Below are 18,409 nucleotides of genomic sequence, written 5' to 3' on the forward strand. Positions count from 1 at the left end.
GTTCTCTGTGTAGTTTGGCATGGATTATCATTCTTTTCTTATGTAGGTAGTAAGACTATCACTTAAGCAACAGCTTCTGAATGAGCAAGAGTAAACCTTCTCCCAAGGTTTCAGTCTGAGAATGTTTAAGTGAGCAAATTGGTCCCTAGGTGCATATCACAATGTATACCAGACTGCAGGTAGTGATTTGCAGTTCTTGTTGATCCCACAAAAGTGCATAATTTGTAAACACACAGTTTGTGGGATACTATAGAGAATTGTGGGCAAATGATGGAGAAGGAAGAAACATGAATGAGATGAAACTTACAGAGCTAATTTTCTCTTTAATTTAGTTTTTTCATCTCTGCCATCATGTTTTCCCAGGATAATTGCATTTTCTTCCACTGTTTCCCTCTTTTATTTCTGCTTGTCATTATCACTTTCTTTTCCCTCTCAATTATCTCTTTTTCCTCTATAAGTTTACTTCTCTATTCAGATCTTTGTCTTTAGTTTCTCCAGAAACTTACCAGTTGAAATATTAAGAGGCTTTTAATTGGATGGATGAATGAATGAAATTTACTTTATTGAAAGGTGGCCTGCTTCTACTCCCATGGCTCTTACTTTCCTCTTACAACTACAATTCCTTGGTCGGTATAAATGCTGCGGTACTTTTATTCCTTTCCAATTTTGCTCTACTTGAATGACCAATACAGCAAAATTTGGAACTGACCTGTAGGCAAATGCAGACACCTCCTCTGTCTTAAGAAATTCCTAATCACGAAGGGCAGAAAACTAGGAGACTATTCAAGGGAATCATGACAATTACATATTCTTTTATTGTAATTCATGTTCCAGCTTACAGTTGCCCTTGGGGGTTTTGAGGAAATTATTGATCTCTATTAGAAAACCAGTTGCTTGATCCTCAGCTAGTACATTTGCTTAAATTTGACCTTGATTAGTTCCTCCTTCATCTGTAAAAACAGTTGTAAGTGAACACTAATACTAAGTCTAAGTGAACAAGGGGAAGTGGACAGACAAGATCATAGAAGTTTCTAAGACAGCTTTACAGTAGTATGCTCTGGAAGAGGTTTTTTAAGGATTGATTGCTGGAACAGCAGAAGAAGGATTCTGAGTTTCATCAGAAAGCAGCCTTGGCATTGCTTATAATGAAACTGTTCCTAGTTCTTCTTTCTGCTAGTCGTGTAAAGAAGAGTTTATGATTACACTAAAGAAATAATTGCCTTTTTTTTTTCTTTTTCTTCTATACACTAAGTATAAGGAAATAGTATGAAACTGGAACTATTTGTAATGAGAGCAAAGGAAATAATATGATTAGAAAGGGAAAAAAATAATAATTGTTATAAACCTGCTTCAATTCTTCACCTATTGAAGTTTTTTCAGCTGTTGAATGGAGCTGTCAACTGTGTTTGCTCTGGAACAATAAAAAAGAGATCCAATCATCTTCTCCTTTTCTTGCATAGGATGAACTGGCAGATATTGGCTCACTATACAAAGTTCAGGTAACAGGACCACATAGTGAGCTAAAACAGCCGTGGCACTTAGATTTACTGCATATGAAGCACACGGGCACAAAGGAGGAGATGTATTTAGTTTTTGACTGCTTGTTCAACCCTAATGAAGACAAATGTGTGGAACTGCCAGCTCTCTATGCAGATCAGGAGCCTTTGCCTGGTAAGCTAAGTCTGTTTTTGTTGCTGGGGTCAGGATTGGTGTCACTGGAATACCAATATCTCTCCTGGGCTGAATTTTGTGCATTCATCTATCACAAAAGAAAGCTGAGAAAACAGAAATCACTGGTATTAAGATTATGACAGATGTTGTAACTGCTGATACCAAATGTAGAATACAACTTCTTTTATGTGAGGCAGTTTTCTAGTTTTAGCTATGGATTATTTGCTACATCTTCAAATTAACGCTGTGTCAGCTGAAGACTTTTAAAATATTATTTAGTGCAATATCACCTGAATCTTCCTATTTACAAAGAAATGTGTGTGACCTAGAAAAGTAGTCAGTGTTTTAAGGAAGAAGGAATTGCAAAGACCCTCTACAAAACAGGGGCAGAATTTAAAAACATGTGGAGTCAGCAAAGGGATAGCCAGGAATTTCAATCACTGTGGGGTTTTATTGATATTGATAAGAAATTTATAGTAGAGCAAGTATTATTCCAACAAAATAGATTAAGTTGCACTTTTTTTTCTGCTGCTGGTAACACGTGTAAATTGTGTATATGATGATGACAGAAACATAATTAAGTAATAACTTCCAGTCCCCCAGGAATGTAGCAAACAACAACTGCATGCTGATGACTTGATCACTAGCTATTTAAGAACAGACTTCCCATCTATCCACCTCATTAGAATAAAGAGGATTGATGGGGATAGTAAAGATCATGTATTGGAGCTTTTGGTGACAGTTAAGAGGTTTATTGCCAGAGGCTATAGTACAAAGAGTATTCTGCTTCAGCAGAAACTAATAGAAAAAGATGGAAGCTGCCCAGAAAAAAAAGAATAAAATATTCCATGTGAACTTTTGTTATACATTGTTCTCTAGAGGGATTTTCCTAACTATTTTATTCCATTTAAAACTGAAATCTGAACAAATTGAACAATGAAGACCTTTTAAATATCTGGTTTTATGTGGGTTTTCATAACTTTAAGCAATTAGAAGTCTTGTAATCATTTACTGAAAAAATCTTATGATTTTACATTTTTGATTTGTCAGGTTCAAAATAATATTGAATGTTGTATGTAATATATGCAGGATATGCAATGCTAAGTATAATAACTCATAGAGTTTGTTAAAACCTATGTTACCTCTCTATTGGTAATACCTTTCTATTGGTATTTATTTTCAGAATTTGAAATTGCTAAATGTAAAACTAAGTATTAAGGTTCTAGAAATTCATGTCAAAGTACAAAGTCTTAGTTATGCTAAGAAACAAATAGTGTCCAAGAGTATTATCCTGATTAGCAGATCAATTAATTTGAAGAAAAAAAGAAGGTTAAGACAGTTCCCTTGGAAAATTGAAAGCATGTACCAATAGTTATACAGCAATATATACCACAACTTCAATGTTACCTAAAGTTAGAATTTTGCAATATGTGATTTTCAAAGTAACTGTTGAAAATGAGTGTTACCAATCTTCATGAGAATATTTTTAATACCACTTATAATCTGGGTTCTTCTGGCTCACATCAGACTTCTGTGGTGTATTTTTTTCACAACGTGAACCCAAATTCCAAGCCCCACACTAACCTTGTTAACATAAGAGCATGAAGAGATTAAGTGCTTATTGTACGTGTAAATGTTTTAACAAACATGTATATCTTTATTAAAAAGTTACCCAGCTTTACATTTTTACAGTTTATAGATAAAGGATAACTTTTCCATTTCCTTTTAATCACAGTAGGTCTTTGTCTCGGAGTAAGGAATATGATATATTCAGATATGGATAAGAATTAGCTTGCTACTTGCTTCTTAATTCTAATAGACACAATTAAGTCCAATAGCTTTTGTTTATCAAATGATTACATTATTATTAGAAGCAATAGTAAGACCTACATTAATTTCCAAAATGAAAGTAGTTCAGAAATACTCCAGCTGATGTATTTTTATTAGGCTTATTAGTTAAGCCTTGTTAATTCAAGCATTGCACCAATCTAACATGAATCAGTCTGGTTTGGACATTGAGCTAGTGAAGTGAATCACACTGTTCTGCTTAATTTGGCTGATTCCCATTCTGGCTAACACAGTCCTCTTTTACCACACAGAGCTGAGTAAGATAGGTTAACCCTGTACCTTTGACTAAATTCTTAAAATCCATTATTGAACCTGTACAAGATGATTTTCTCCATGGTTGTGAGCAAATTAACTGTGTGGCTATAGCAATTGTTGATCTTGATCATTTTCCCAGCCTGTAATTCCACCAGAAGGATTATTTAAATTTTGAGATTTCCTATGTTATAAATTATCAGGGTTAGGCCTCAATTTTTATTTTTATCTTATTTTTATTTTATTTTTATTATTTATTTCTTTGTTTGTTTGCTTGCATAGTACAAAATGAACTGTATAAAATGTCCCTGTCTGCTAAATTAAGTTGCCTAGCATTACTTTAAACTCATAACTCATAACTTTCATCTGGGAATTCATATGACAATAATTTCTGGAATACCCATTCCCCATGTTGACATCTATTTATCATACTATTTTGTAGAACAGAATTTTTGCAGAAGCCTGTAGAAAATTGTCTCTATCAGAGATCTCCAGCAACTTTGAAATTCGACACACTACATGGCCCCTTTCAGATTAGCATCACTATATTTTGGTGGAGAGCTTGCTAATCTGCAGAGGAAAGCAGTATGAGAGAAGATTTTTAGAGCTGTAACAGAAGAAAAGGGTTCATTTGATGGTCCACTTCCAGCTTCCCAGACTTAATGTGTTACCTGCATCACATGATTTTATTGCAAAGCTAAGAACCTAATGGTGGAAAGGGTTTAACAGTACTTCTGGTTTTAGGATAGGGTATGGTTTTGTCATTTAAACACTTCACTCAGAGAAGATTTTGAGTTTTCATAGGGTAAATGTTACTGAATTTTTATGTAAATAATCCTTGAATAAATTCTGTTTCCTAGTAAATTAAACAAAAAACCAAAAAAAAGAAAATTCAAAGCAAGAGCTTCTGTCTTATCTCTAATTCGTGGTTGTTCTTTTTCTCCTTTTTATTGAACACCAGTTGATCACTTTCACTTCTCAGCTATGTTGGCTGACATCTAAAACAGAGCTTTTATAAATAGGATTTGGCAGAGGCCAAGGGTACCAAGGTTGAACAGAACACGTTATTTTAATAGATTTTTGTTGCTGGAGGAATAATATTAATTTCATTGTGAGAATGGTCCCAAAATTTTCATTCATAACGGTTACTTTGTATATTTTTGTTTCACTTACATAGCAGAAATCCTTCCTCTGATTCAAAATCTTTGAAAATTAATGGGAAATATTTGCTGTGACTACAGTGAGCTTTGAATTATGCATTAACAGATTCAGCAGATTCACAAGGAAATTCTGACTCAGCAAAAACATTAGATATGTTTCTACTTCTCAGTATGTATCTCATTTGAATCCGAATATTATGAAGAAACTAGCTGTGTGACTAGAGCTGAGATCATTATTAAGTATATTAATGATCCCAGACCAAAGCAGTAAAGGTAATTGTAAGTCCTCTGATTTCTGATCAACCCTACATGAGTGGTTAGGTCTGTGGTCCAAGATCTTATTTACACAAGCAGCCCTTTGACTACAATGGATCTACTCATATGAACAGTATAGAGTACACAGGTGAGCCACCAGTCTGGATGAATAACTCATTGTCTTACTTTCATGTTCTAGCTCCCCAAAATGCAAAAATGCCAAAAGTCACCTAAACAGCACACATACTTTCAAATATCTGAATTTCCATCAGGAGCAACTCTGTGTGCCTACACTCACTTTCAGCTGTGTTGTCATTCATCTGACAACACATATTTACCTGCCTTTAAGTAAAACCTGACATAAATTAAAGTGTCAGTCTAGGAAAGCTCTTTGTCTACTACTTACCGTCAAACGAGTAATGTCATCGATTACAAGCGCTTTTTCAGACCATGGTTTAAATATTAAAAAAAAAATTCCCAAGGGAAGACCTGAGGTAAATAATGACACAGTGAAATAAAATTCCTTTTCAGAAAACTTATTTTCTCAGTTGTCATCCCCACATGGTATAAAGATGAAACGAAACAAAAACATTTCAATGTAGTGCAAGGAATGCACCTTGATTAGCAGACTGGTGCAGCCCTTATTATTTAATGAATCATTTTACGTATTCATTTTTTAATCAGTATGCAAAACCACACAGTAAGCAAAAGCTCTCTCATTCCACTGATGTGACCTTTTTATTTTAGATATATAAAGAAATAGCTGTATAAGATGTCACAATATTTGAATTCTGGCCTTTTGATTATAACACTCAATATGAATAGCACCAACTTGTGAAAAGAGCTGTAAGAAAAGCTTAAAAATAAATATCCTCAGAACACATATTTTTTTTCTCCTTGTTTTCTTATCACCTACACATGAAAATAAATGACAGCCTTAGCGTCTGGGATCTTAACAATCACTCTCAAACCTACCAGAAATTTCTTCTAATTATATCTTTTGAAGGGCTGTAGTTTGGTTAAATAGGGCCGTTTCTGTCTTGGAGTAAATTTGATTCAAGAAGTAAACAGTTGTGAAAATATCAGAAGTTTCTAGGATTTATACTGAGATATTTGGGTATCATAGAATCATAGAAATGTTCATGTTGGAAAAGACCTTAAAGACCATCAAGTCCAACCATAACCTAACCATACTACCCTAACAACCCTCCACCAAATCACATCCCTGAGCACCACATCCAAACGGTTTTTAAACACATCCAGGGATGGTGACTCAACCACCTCCCTGGGGAGGCTATTCCAGCACTTCACAACCCTTTCGGTAAATAAATTCTTCCTTATATTCAACCTAAACTTACCCTGGTGCAACTTGAGGCCATTTCCCCTCATCCTGTCACCTGTCAGCAGTGAGAAGAGACCGACCCTACTCTTACTGTAAGCACCTTTCAGATCTGGGAAGAGAGCAATAAGGTCTCCCCTCAGCTTCCTTTTTCCCAGACTAAACAGCCCCATTTCCTTCAGTCTTTCCTTGTAGGGCAGATTCTTCGAGCTCTTCACAAACCTTGTTGCCCTTCTTTGGACCTGCTGCAGCACCTCAGTGTCTTTTCCGTACTGAGGTGCCCATAACTGAACACAGTACTCGAAGTGAGGACTCACCACTGCCGAGTACAGAGACAGGATTACTCTCACCTGCTCACCACTCCGTTTCTGATACAATCCAGCATGCCACTGGCCTTTTAGACTTGACTTGAATAATGAGTATTTCTGTACTTTCTGGCTAGAATTATGTGTTGTGAGGCTGAAAATGCTCCTTTGTTCCACATCTGCCTAAAGCACTACTTCTTTTCTTTGTACAAACACATTTCTTGGGAAAGCAGATGTTGTGCAACCACATACGACCCAGGCATGGACAAGTAGCAGAGTGAGGCCAGAAGAGTTCCTGCAGCATACTGCTGCCACAGTCTGGGCACTGTTGAGATCTGCTTCATGGTGTCATTGATGAAAACCTTTAAGAGTTGGGGTCGGATAGTTTGGAGCAGTCAAATGTAGCTCAGTATATATTAAATGTTGCATTTTAAGAGTGCTCGGGCCTTCAACGTATGTCTTAAAATTTCTCAGAAAAAAAATCACGAGATGGTATATGCATTCTTGAGTATATTTATGGTGTATGTGTATTATTTATTATGCTCATCCTAAATGTGACTTTTACAACACAGGTGTTCATATCCCTAACATAGCCACCAAAGTTAGATACCTACAGTGACAGCACCACCAGTATACCAGTGAATAGTATACACATTTATTATTGTAATATAAAAAAGAGCAAGTTTTAAACAGAACACCTCAAGCAAATTAAAAAAAAAAAAATCTCTATTTTTTTCATTACATCCTTTTTGTTATAGTGTTGCAAATAACTGTGAATAACATTGTGACCTTCTTCTGTTTGTTTCCTTGTTCCGTACTTCCATTATAAACTCTATTTAAGTGTTAAAATTGATATTGAAAGGATTTTTAGTTCATTATTTATTATTAACTTGTTTTAGCTCCAAATTCATTCTGATAAGGTTATGGTCTTAGAAGTGAGGAAGGTAATTACATGAGTTTAAAGCTTGAGAAAATCAAATTCCAGCTTTCTTTTAGACAATTTTGTATGTGCTAAGCTCTAGTTTCATTTAAAGAAGAAAATACTGAAACAGTTCGCCCAGAGAAGCTATGGAGACTCCATCCTTGGAGGCATTCAAGGCCAGGCTGGATGGGGCTCTAGGCAGCCTGGCAGTGGGTGGCAGCCCTTGCCCATGGTAGGGGAGTTGGAACTCCATGGTTTCTACTAGGGATTATTAGATAAAACAGGTGTTATACAAGTAGACAAGCATCATTTTCTCATGATGATGTTTTTTGTAAATTCTTTTTTTTTTTTTCTTTTTTTTTTTTCTTCTGAAGTTGTGGAATATTCAATCAGTTTGCACACGGGAGACTTGAAGAAAGCAGATGCCACTGGTGAGGCTTATCTATGTATTCAAGGAGAAAGGACTGACTCGGGGAAACGATGGCTTAACTCAAGAAACAGCCTGATTCATTTTGCTAGAGGGCAGGTAAAACAATGAGGAAAAGCATAACTGAATCTGCATGTATCTTTCTGTTATTTCTTACACTGATATAGAACTTTTCATGTAGAAAGCATCAAAAATACTTCACTAACTTCTGCATTCTATATGGGTATATTTTTTTCTGTTAACTAAGATGTAATTTTCATAGGTAACTTATTAAGCATCATTAGTATTACACAATAGTAAATCAATTAAGTTGATGAAGTAATTTTGGGTTGAAGTAAATATACTCTGAAATTTCTTCTTTAATATTTTGGACTCTAAGGGCATGGAGATATCTTTGTTTAAATATACATGGTAGATCTGATAGAATTTCAGTAGAATATCTTACTTTTATACCACAACCTTCTCTTGATTAACCTTCCTGAATAGTAATACATGTATTCCAACCAGTACTTTATTTTTTCATGTTTCCCTTTTTTTCCCCCTATACTTCTTGCTTTTAAACATATTCTTGCATTTTGAGGGTTAAAGAGTTTTTCCTAGTAGGGTAATTCCTTAAGTAGTTGTCAGCATAAAGTAGTTAAAACAAATTTCAGATCAAACAAATATATCTTTCAGTCTGAAAGGGAATATCTTGCTAACACTTTATTAGACCCCCATTGTGATCAGATTTGGACTAATTTTTTGTTTGTTTGTCTTAAGCAAATAATAAAATCACTGCAAATATTTCCTGAAAGGAAAAATGGAAGATTCCATCTAGTCTGTTCATCATGGAAGAGAGACATCTATCATAGGATTGGCTTTCATAAAAAAATCCTTGTTCCAATAGAATCATAGAATCATAGAATCACCAAGGTTGGAAAAGACCTACAAAGTCATCTAGTCCAACAATCCACACATCACCAATAGTTCTCACTAAACCAGGTCCTCAACATAATGTCTAAACTTTCCTTGACCACCTCCAAGGTCAGTGATACCACCATCTCCCTGGGTAGTCAATTCCAGTGCCTGATCACTCTTTTGGGGAAGTAGTGTTTCCTATTATCCAACCTTCATTTCCCCTGGTGCAACTTGAGTCTAGTCCCTCTAGTCATATCACCAGTTAAAAGAGAGAAGAGGCCAATCCCCAGCTCACAACAACCTCTCTTCAGGTAGTTATAGAGAGCAATGAAGTCTCCCCTGAACCTCCTATTCTCCAGACTGAACTTTCCCAGCTCCCTCAGTCACTCCCCATAAGACTTGTGCTCCAGACCCCTCAAAACTTTGTTGCCCTTCTCTGGACACATTCATCTTTCTTGTAGTGGGGATCCCAAAACTGAACACAGTACTTGAGGCGTGGCCTCCCAGTGCTGAGTACAGATGGACAATTACTTCTGTGCTCCTGCTGGCAACACTGATTCTGATACAAACCAGGACACCTTAGACCTTCTTGACCACCTGGGCACAGTGCTGGCTCACATTCAGATGAGATACATAGCAGAGTGGTTGAAATCTTCCCAGATGTTATTCATTTGATTCCTGTTTACCTACCTAATTCCCACTCATTTAACTGCAATTTTTAGTGAAAATGAAATTGCTTTACGTTTTCAGAATAATTAGATACCTGCAAGTTCCACTTGCAGGTTCTCACTCAAAGTATGTTTCAACACAAATAGATATTGTGATTTGGTTATTTTAGTCTATGAACATACAAAACCTGAGCTCTTTATTGCTATCCATTACTTGTAAAATTATATCCTACTATTTAGAGCAGTTTTTTGATATTCATAATCTCTGGAACAGAAAATATCAGTTATCACATTTACTGTTTAATTATGAACTTTGAGACAATGGAATAGTATGAATGAGAAAAATTTACCTCCATTATGATATAGAGCAATGTCCAGATGCACAAAGGTAAATTGCTAAATATAAATTATTTTCACATTACAGGTGGATGTTTTCAAAATCAAAGCAGTATGCCTTGGCAAGTTGAAACAAGTTCTTGTTGGATTTAAGAGTCAAAAAAAAGGTCAGCTTTTTTTCTTCTTCTTTTTTTTTCTTTTGTTCTCCAATTTAATAATAAACTTGAGATTAAACTTATTATTTAATTTGAAACTGCTCTCAACTTTCTGCTGTTCATTATTTCTATTGGGCTATACTTTTCAAGTATCTAGCTTCACTAAAGAAGTATAGAGATGAGAGATGAGACAGTTCCAGTACGTGATAAACTACGTCTCTTGTTATTTTTAACAAAAAACAAGACCACAAGATGACTCTGTATATTGAACCTAAAGATGTGCATATAAAAACTGTTTAGAGGACTACTTCATGTTTATTTCTTACTTGGTAACACTGAAATGAATGATCATACTTTCATTAACTTCACCAAAACCTGGAGTATAACCAAGTTTATCAAAATCCAAAATTCCAAGCCTTGTTTCCAGAGAATCACTTAACTAGCTTCTTTCAAGAAAAAACTTTCAGCTAAGTTTGTGTCTTATTAGATTGCATAGATCCTTGCCACAGAGGAAGTTGTGTTGAGAAGATTTTTTGGTGGCTTATCTGGTAGAAATCCTGATATGCTGTTTTCCATTGGGATATTTATAATAGGATTTTGTACATGGGTCCTCTTGTGTGGACATCTCTTAGAAGCTTTTCCATCTTTTCCTGATTTATCAGGAAAATCTATCAATTCATTTATTTTTTCATTAGGACTAGATAAATTTTCTTTAAGAATTTTTCACTGTATCAAACATACAAGAGAGTAGGGGAACAGACAGAAATGTACATGCACAGCCACAATATTTTCAGAAGTCTCATTTCCTTAAGAAGTCAGACAAAAGGAAACATCACGTTGATTTTGTAAAGACAGAAACTTATGACTGCATACCAAGAATATTTTGTTGCTTAAAAAGCTCAAATTAATAATGTTCTATTTATTTTTCATACAGATGAGTGGTTCTTGGAAAAAATTGTTATAAAAGAAGTCAGCTACCCTTTTTCTTCACATGTCTTTGTTCATAATGACTGGATCAATAAACGCCCTAAGAAAGATTTTGTGGAAGTGGTGATTCCTCTTAAAGGTAAAACCAGCAGAAATGCTCTTTATTTGTTTGAATCTCTATTGCATGGCAAAGTATTAAAAAGCCAGCACATGGCTATTTCATGGCCACTCACCTACAGAGTAGGCAAAACCAAACACTGGTACTGTAATAGCAGGAGGCTGGGGCCTGATTCAAGGTAAGTTATGCCTTCTTTACAAAAAGAAGGATGTAGAAATCTTGCTTGGAATGAAACTGTTGGGAATGGCAGTGCTGGGCTTCTAGTTCTTGCTGCTGCCAGAGGAGATGGTAATGCATACTCTAGTCTTACAAAAGTTGGCATATACTCTCAGAACTTTGGTGAGTAGTTGCAGGTGCAAGGAGAAGATGGGCATGTCACTTGTGTGAATATCACAAATGGATTTGTGTAGCAGCTAGCCTGTATAAACACCTTTATAGGGCTAGAATGAGGGGCTTTTGTGACCTTGCTGCCTTACTTGACTGTACCTGATCCAGTTGTACTAGGCAAAATAATTTTATGTAATGGTTTATGCTGTCTTATAATTTAGATATGGGCTCTGAATATGTGTTTGTTTCAAATACAGAAATGACTGTGACATCTCTACTTACAAAACAATTTAATACTAAAAGCAGAGGACGATGGCAAATGTGGGTACACTGTGAGCAAATACCAGAAGATATGCCCGATGTTCAAGTTGTTGTATTTGGAACAGAAGGAAAATCTCCTGCACAGAAAGTTCAGAATATGAATGATAATCCATTTCTGGTTGGTTTCTTCTTTCTTTCACATAAGTTTTACTGAAGTGTTACAGTAAAGTAAGATTTGCAGCTTATGAATGTGAAGTTCTATGTACTGACTTTTTTTGTTTGCTACAGTTCATGTTTACACCTCTGTATCTTAATTAAGCAGCAGTTGAAGAAGTTCTTACATATGGGCTGATGCATATGACTTGTAGAACTCTCTTAATGAGCAAATGACAACTTTGGCATGAGAAAACTCACTGACTTGCATTGACTAGTAGACTTTAACAGTAAGGTTTTAACTAAAGAAGTTAGAAGTTAACTAAAGAAGTTTTTAATTTTCAAACCTCATCTAATCTGTTTTCTCTGTTTAGAAGCTATGTTTCTTTACCACAAATCCAGAAAAATACTTATTCTGAAATGCACACATGAAATTGATAGCAGTTTCTGAGCGGGAATTTGAACCTGAGTGACACTTTCTCTAAGTTTTTTATTCTTAAATGTGAAAAAAGCAATAATTACTCATCTTTTGCAATTTTTTTTTTTTCATTTATTTTTCTAACAGTTGACTGTCGGAGATGTTGGAGATATCACAAAACTTTCATTTTTGTTATCCTGCTCATGTTTGGAAAGAGGAATTAAGTTTCACAAGGTATTCCAATACATTCTACATAGAAACATAAAATGTTCTGCTCGGTACTTGTATAAATAGCTTTTGTTGAAAAACATTGTTATCTTTGGTTTTGTACAACATCAACTGGACCACACATCTTGTGACTCAGTCACCTTTTGTCAACAGCCCCTGGTTCTCTTTGAGAGCAGAGCCACCTGTTTCTGCCCACTGAAGCACATACATTCATACCTACTCACTTCTGTGCAGATCCATACTGCAGCATTTTCTCCTGGTATTAGGAGATGCTAATCCCTGCATGGAAATATTGATAGCCCCCTGATACAGCGTGACATAATTGCGTAAAGCCATTAAGCTGACATTTTTTATTTATTCAATACAAAGTTTTAATTAATGGACCTTAAAAATCTGAATGATGCTTCATATGTACTTAAAATCTCTCATGAAAAATGATGGTGAAATTATTTAATTCTTTCAGTGTTATGATGCAAACAGATTTTAAAGTTATACTTTTCCACGGAGGGTAGTAAGTTTGAATAGAAGGGTGTTGGTCATGTTAATTCTTAGGTTTTGTAGAAAAATCTCAAGCTTGGAGGATTAAAGCAAAGCAAGGTTGTATTAATAAACTTGGCTTGGAGACAAGTGTCCATAAGTGTTATAGATGTAGCACTGAATTATTCTCAAGAAAGTAAAAGAAAAATATTCTGAACTGGGTCACACAGTTGCTTCTCACTACAGTGGATTTAACTGAATAAAAGCTGATTCTCTAAATTAAAAATAGTCCAGAAAAATTTCCAATGACCAGAGATAGCTGCATTCCAGGGTAAAATCTGAATGGGCTGATGATACTCAAGGGGCATATCCTCCACTGAAGATAGAGAAGTTTATCTTCTGAATTGTGTTCATCAGCTAACTTTGTGGTATCAATTCAGGGTATAATAATGGAAAAAAGTAGGTTGAAAAAACAACGATTTTCTTGTTTTAAATACACTTCTCCAGACCTATTGATAAAACTTCCAAAGACTGGCTCTAACCTTTATGATATCTGCTACAGCCTAATAGATGTCTTCAAACATGGCAGAAAATTCATAAAAATCCAATTGCTTTCTGTTTTTTCTTCAAACACAACCCTCTGCAAATTGCTGAGTGAATCTGTTTATGCTTTTAAATTCTTCGATAGTTTTTTTTTTTTTTAAATAAATGGCTTATTAGTAGCTATAAATTTTTACAATCTGCAAGAAGTCAATGGCTTGCTATAGATCTGTGTAGTCTCTTCTGCTTACTTACAACCCACTTCTGCACTTACAACCCACAACATAAGCAACAGTAACATATACTGTGCCAATAATATGTTTATAACATCTATTACTCATTTATCAGTTTGTTTATAAACTATTAATGTGGAATCTTAATCTAAAATGTAGCATGTTGTTTCAATTTTAATAGAATTTCTACAGTGCTGTATAGAAATACAGACTATAAGAGTTGGTTGGTATGTGCAAGTTTACTATGATCTAGTGGTCAAACCAAGTCCTAGTTGAAAGGAAAAAAGAATCATTTTCATTCATTTCTCATTAAATGAAAGGAATAATAATGAAAATTTCAGAAATTTCACACACACACTCACACACACACAAAAAAAAAACAACCCAAATCAGATTACAGATGCATCTGTGAAATGTAAAATGGAGATAAAATCCCTGTCTTCCTTTTGGTACTCTATCTTTTGAGATTTTCCTACTGATCTCCTATGGTACTCTGTATACTTCTTTAGCAAGTTATCAAAGTTTTGCTAAAACTTATATCTTTCCTGTAACCTTTGAAGACTTATGCAATATAGGAGAGCTACTTTTTTCTTACTTCAAAGTAGTTTTTCTCTCTTTCCAAAATGAAACAAAATCACTTTTACTTTTCTAAACAATATAGAAATACTGTATCACTGGAAGATAAAGCTCACACTTAGATGCAATATTATGACTACCCACCATAAGGGCAGAGCAAGTCCGAGACTCATGAGACTGAAAGTGTACATGTCTGTGGGGCCAGATGACATGCATCCCAGGGTTCTGAAGGAGCTGGCTGATATGGTTGCCAAGCCACTCTCCATCATATTTGAAAAGTTGTATCTATCAGGTGATGTTCCAGATGACTGGAGGTAGGGGCACATCAATCCCATTTATAAGAAAGGGAACAAGGAGGACCTGGGGAGCTACAGGATGGTGAGTGTCACCTCTGTACCTGGAAAAATCATGGAAGAGATCTTCCTGGACTACATGCTTGATCACATGAGGAATGAGTGTGTGATCTGAGACAGCCAGCACAGCTTCACCAGGAGAAGGTCATGCCTAACCAATCTGGTGGCCTTCTACAATGTAGTGATGGCATTGGTGGACAAACGGGAGTCAACTGATGTCATTTACCTGGACTTAAACACAGCCTTTGACCTGATCCTCTGCCACATTCTTACCTCTAAATTGGAGGGATGTGGATTTGATGGGTGGACCCCTGATTGATAAGGAATTGGTTGAAAGGCTGAAGACAGAGGGTGGTGATTAATGGTTCTGTGTCCAGGTGGAGGCTGATAATGAGCGGGATCCCCCAGGGATCTGTTTTGGGACCGGTGCACTTTAGCATTTTTATAAATGACATTGATGACAGAATTGAGTGCACCCTCAGCAAGTTTGCTGATGACACAAAGCTGAGTGGTGCAGTTGACACAGTGGAAGGAAGAGATGCCATTCAGAGGGACCTCAACAGACTTAAAAGGTGGACCTGGGTGAACCTAATGAGGTTCAACACAACAAACTGCAAGGTTTTGCACTTGGACTGGAGGAATCTCAGGCATTTATACAGACTGAAAGGAGCAGTCCTTGAGAGCAGCCCTGCAGAGAAGGACCTGGGGGTTCTGGTGGATGAAAAACTTAACATGAGCCAGCAGTATGCTCTTGCAGCAAAATATTTCAGAGAAGCAGATGTGTTTCTACTTTTTCCTGCAGCTTAGGCTGAAAGATCTGGACACTAAGCAGGAGCTGAGTTTTCCCACTGAAGCTCAGTATCTGTTTGGAGAAGATGGATCTGAGACTGTGACAGAGCTAGCAGCAGTCAGACCAGACAAGGCACCACTCAGAGGTGTGTTGCTGAACAAAGAGTAAATATGTAAAGAAATACATAAACACACTCATACAAAGTTGTGAACTACTTAATAGAATGAGCACAATGTGCAAGAGTATGAAGCATTTTATAATTAAAAAGTCACTCAAAAGTATTTTTATATATTCATTCAGAATGTCAGAGTCCTCAGTAACATGTATCATTCCTATGTTTTTTATCTGATTTAAAGCAACTGACATTTTGTTTTAACTAGTACTAATCTGAAATTCTGAAAACTGTAAAACGCAATTAGTGTATATCTGCTGAAATGTTCAGAAAAGGACTCTTTTACACAAGGTGAGGGACAAAGTAATGGATTTTAAAAAGGCACATGTGTGTAGATAGCAGCATGATTCACAGAAAGAAAAAAACATGGAAGTTTTCTTCAAAACCCTTTTCTGCTCCGGTAGGATTCTGTTTCATTTAATAACTGTATTTGAAAATATGATAAAATTTTCCTTTGTTCTGATTACATTGCAATCAATAATTAGCAAACAAAACTCTTCTTCTTAGTTAAAATGCTTAAAACTTTTTTGCATTTGCCATCAAACTAACTTGATCATAATAGTCTATTATAACATTAAAATCTTCACATTGTTCACAGAAACCATATATAAAAAAATCCTGTCCTACTGTCTCAGGCAATACATACTACATTCTAATCAGCAGAAATCATTGCAGGCTGTCATTTGTGTTGAATAGTAATAATAGTAATACATATCCAAATAAATAGCTGAGCCTTAACCAATTTATTGTCACCATTTCTCCTGAGCAATTAATTAATGGTGGACATAATTATCAAAATGACAAACTAAAACAGAATGCAGCTGATAGAAAACAAATAGTGTATTTTATCTGTGTTGTATCTGTGTTTATTTTATGATACAATGTCATCACATTGGTTGAGCCTGTCTCAATTTAAGAACGCTAATCTGCGAGGATTCAAGGCTTGTTAAAAACCTCACATTATGAATGGTATTCTTTCTGTTCATTTCAGTCACCACTGGATGAGACTCTAAGAATGTGTTTTCTTCATTCATGACAGCAAGCACAGAGTATTGTATTGATTCGTGAAGAACGTATCATCTCTAATGTGAGATAGTTAGCAAAGTTAGAAACAGACAAAACATTAATGTCAAATACAAAAATTTCATTTCTTGTTCTTGAAACCTTACACCTAGAATATCCTGTTTGGTAATGGTTGATAATTACAATGCTAAATGAGCTGATTTTTAAATGTTTTCATTTCTCTGATTTTTTCATGACAGAAGTTCTATACTTAGTCAGTGTTCATACAGGAACTTTGCCTGCATCAGGAACCGATGCAGACATATTTATAACTATATTTGGAGAGCACGGAGATACCTGCAAAAGGAGACTAAGACACTCATGTTTTGAAAAAGGACAGGTTAGTAGCCATCTATGTTCCTTAAATGTTTTAAAAAATGTTTCACTTTATTGCTTTTTTTTTCACAAACATATTTCTTTTCTGTTGTCAAGTACAAAGCACTGATGTTACACTATGGTATAACCTGAGGAAAATATGTGTTACTTACTAAGTATGGATAATTTTCTATAATAATTCTATGATTTTATTGATCTATGATTTTTATTAGTAGTAGCTGCAGTTAGACCCAATGACATATAAAATTCTGTGCCTTAGTTTTTCAGTTGTTTGTGCAAGTTATATTGGATTATCAGGGCTCTTTCTTGTAAATCTTCTTTAAAATCTACTTTGTAAAAAACATGTCCCGATATTGGTGAAAAAGAGATTTTAAATGTGTTCGATTTCATGTGTTAAATAACAAATTTAAAAATAGAATCATAAACAAGTGAAGCTGCTTATAAAGTTACTGTTATTGCTCAAGATAAATAGTAGGAGTTTCTGGTTAACCTTTGCCAATTGAAGTATTAACATTAATATCTGTCTACATAGCATGTTAATACATACTCTGGAATCAGTGTGGATGACTAGATAGGACCTTAAATACACCTTTCAGTTATCTCTGTACAGTAAAACAGAATCCTCAATACAATAAAATAGGATCCTCTATGCTTGTTTCATGCCTTTTCTTGAGATCTGTAATGACTGAGATGACATAACGTTCCTAGGCAGTCTGCTCCACTGCTTTGCTAGATTGACCCTTAATTTTTTTTCCTTTGTTTGTGTTAGTATGTTGAAATATTTTCTCAGGACTAAAATAATAGTAGATTGACCACAGTTATTTAGCACAAAAGTCTCCTTAGTCCAGGCTATTGTTTCTGCTGGCAGCCAGATGCTGATTTCCAGGTGAGAATGCATAAGCAGGAGAAAAATAGTATCCACTCACAAGGCTTGTAGCCTGTGATTGTGATTGTCAGCTAAATATATAATATTTGGAAGAACATGTGTTTATCATCCTAATTACACTTCCATGTATATTTATTCTGACTCCTCTGCTTCTCTTTTTTCTTCTTTGTCAGGGATCTGTTAGCTCAGCTAGGTTATGTATTCAGACAGCTCTTGCTGTGAATGGTCTTTGTGATATAGTATAGCATTCAATCCCATACAGAACACCTACATACTAGTGTAACTGTTTTTATTTAGTTAGTTAGTTATTTGTTGTT

General features: G+C 35.3%; 1 protein-coding gene across 1 annotated transcript in view; it reads left to right on the top strand.

Annotated features, from left to right (window-relative positions):
• Window positions 1-18,409, top strand: part of RP1 (RP1 axonemal microtubule associated) — a 187,865-nt gene that overhangs the window by 122,711 nt on the left and 46,745 nt on the right. The window contains exons 35-42 of the mRNA XM_015855578.2: window positions 1,461-1,671; window positions 8,127-8,278; window positions 10,169-10,247; window positions 11,170-11,301; window positions 11,865-12,046; window positions 12,587-12,673; window positions 15,649-15,781; window positions 17,071-17,210. Of these exons, the coding sequence (XP_015711064.1) occupies window positions 1,461-1,671; window positions 8,127-8,278; window positions 10,169-10,247; window positions 11,170-11,301; window positions 11,865-12,046; window positions 12,587-12,673; window positions 15,649-15,781; window positions 17,071-17,210 (1,116 nt within the window). The remainder of the gene's footprint in view (window positions 1-1,460; window positions 1,672-8,126; window positions 8,279-10,168; window positions 10,248-11,169; window positions 11,302-11,864; window positions 12,047-12,586; window positions 12,674-15,648; window positions 15,782-17,070; window positions 17,211-18,409) is intronic.

This window comes from Coturnix japonica, chromosome 2 (assembly GCF_001577835.2).
Source record: "Coturnix japonica isolate 7356 chromosome 2, Coturnix japonica 2.1, whole genome shotgun sequence".
NCBI classification, from domain to species: Eukaryota; Metazoa; Chordata; class Aves; order Galliformes; family Phasianidae; genus Coturnix; species Coturnix japonica.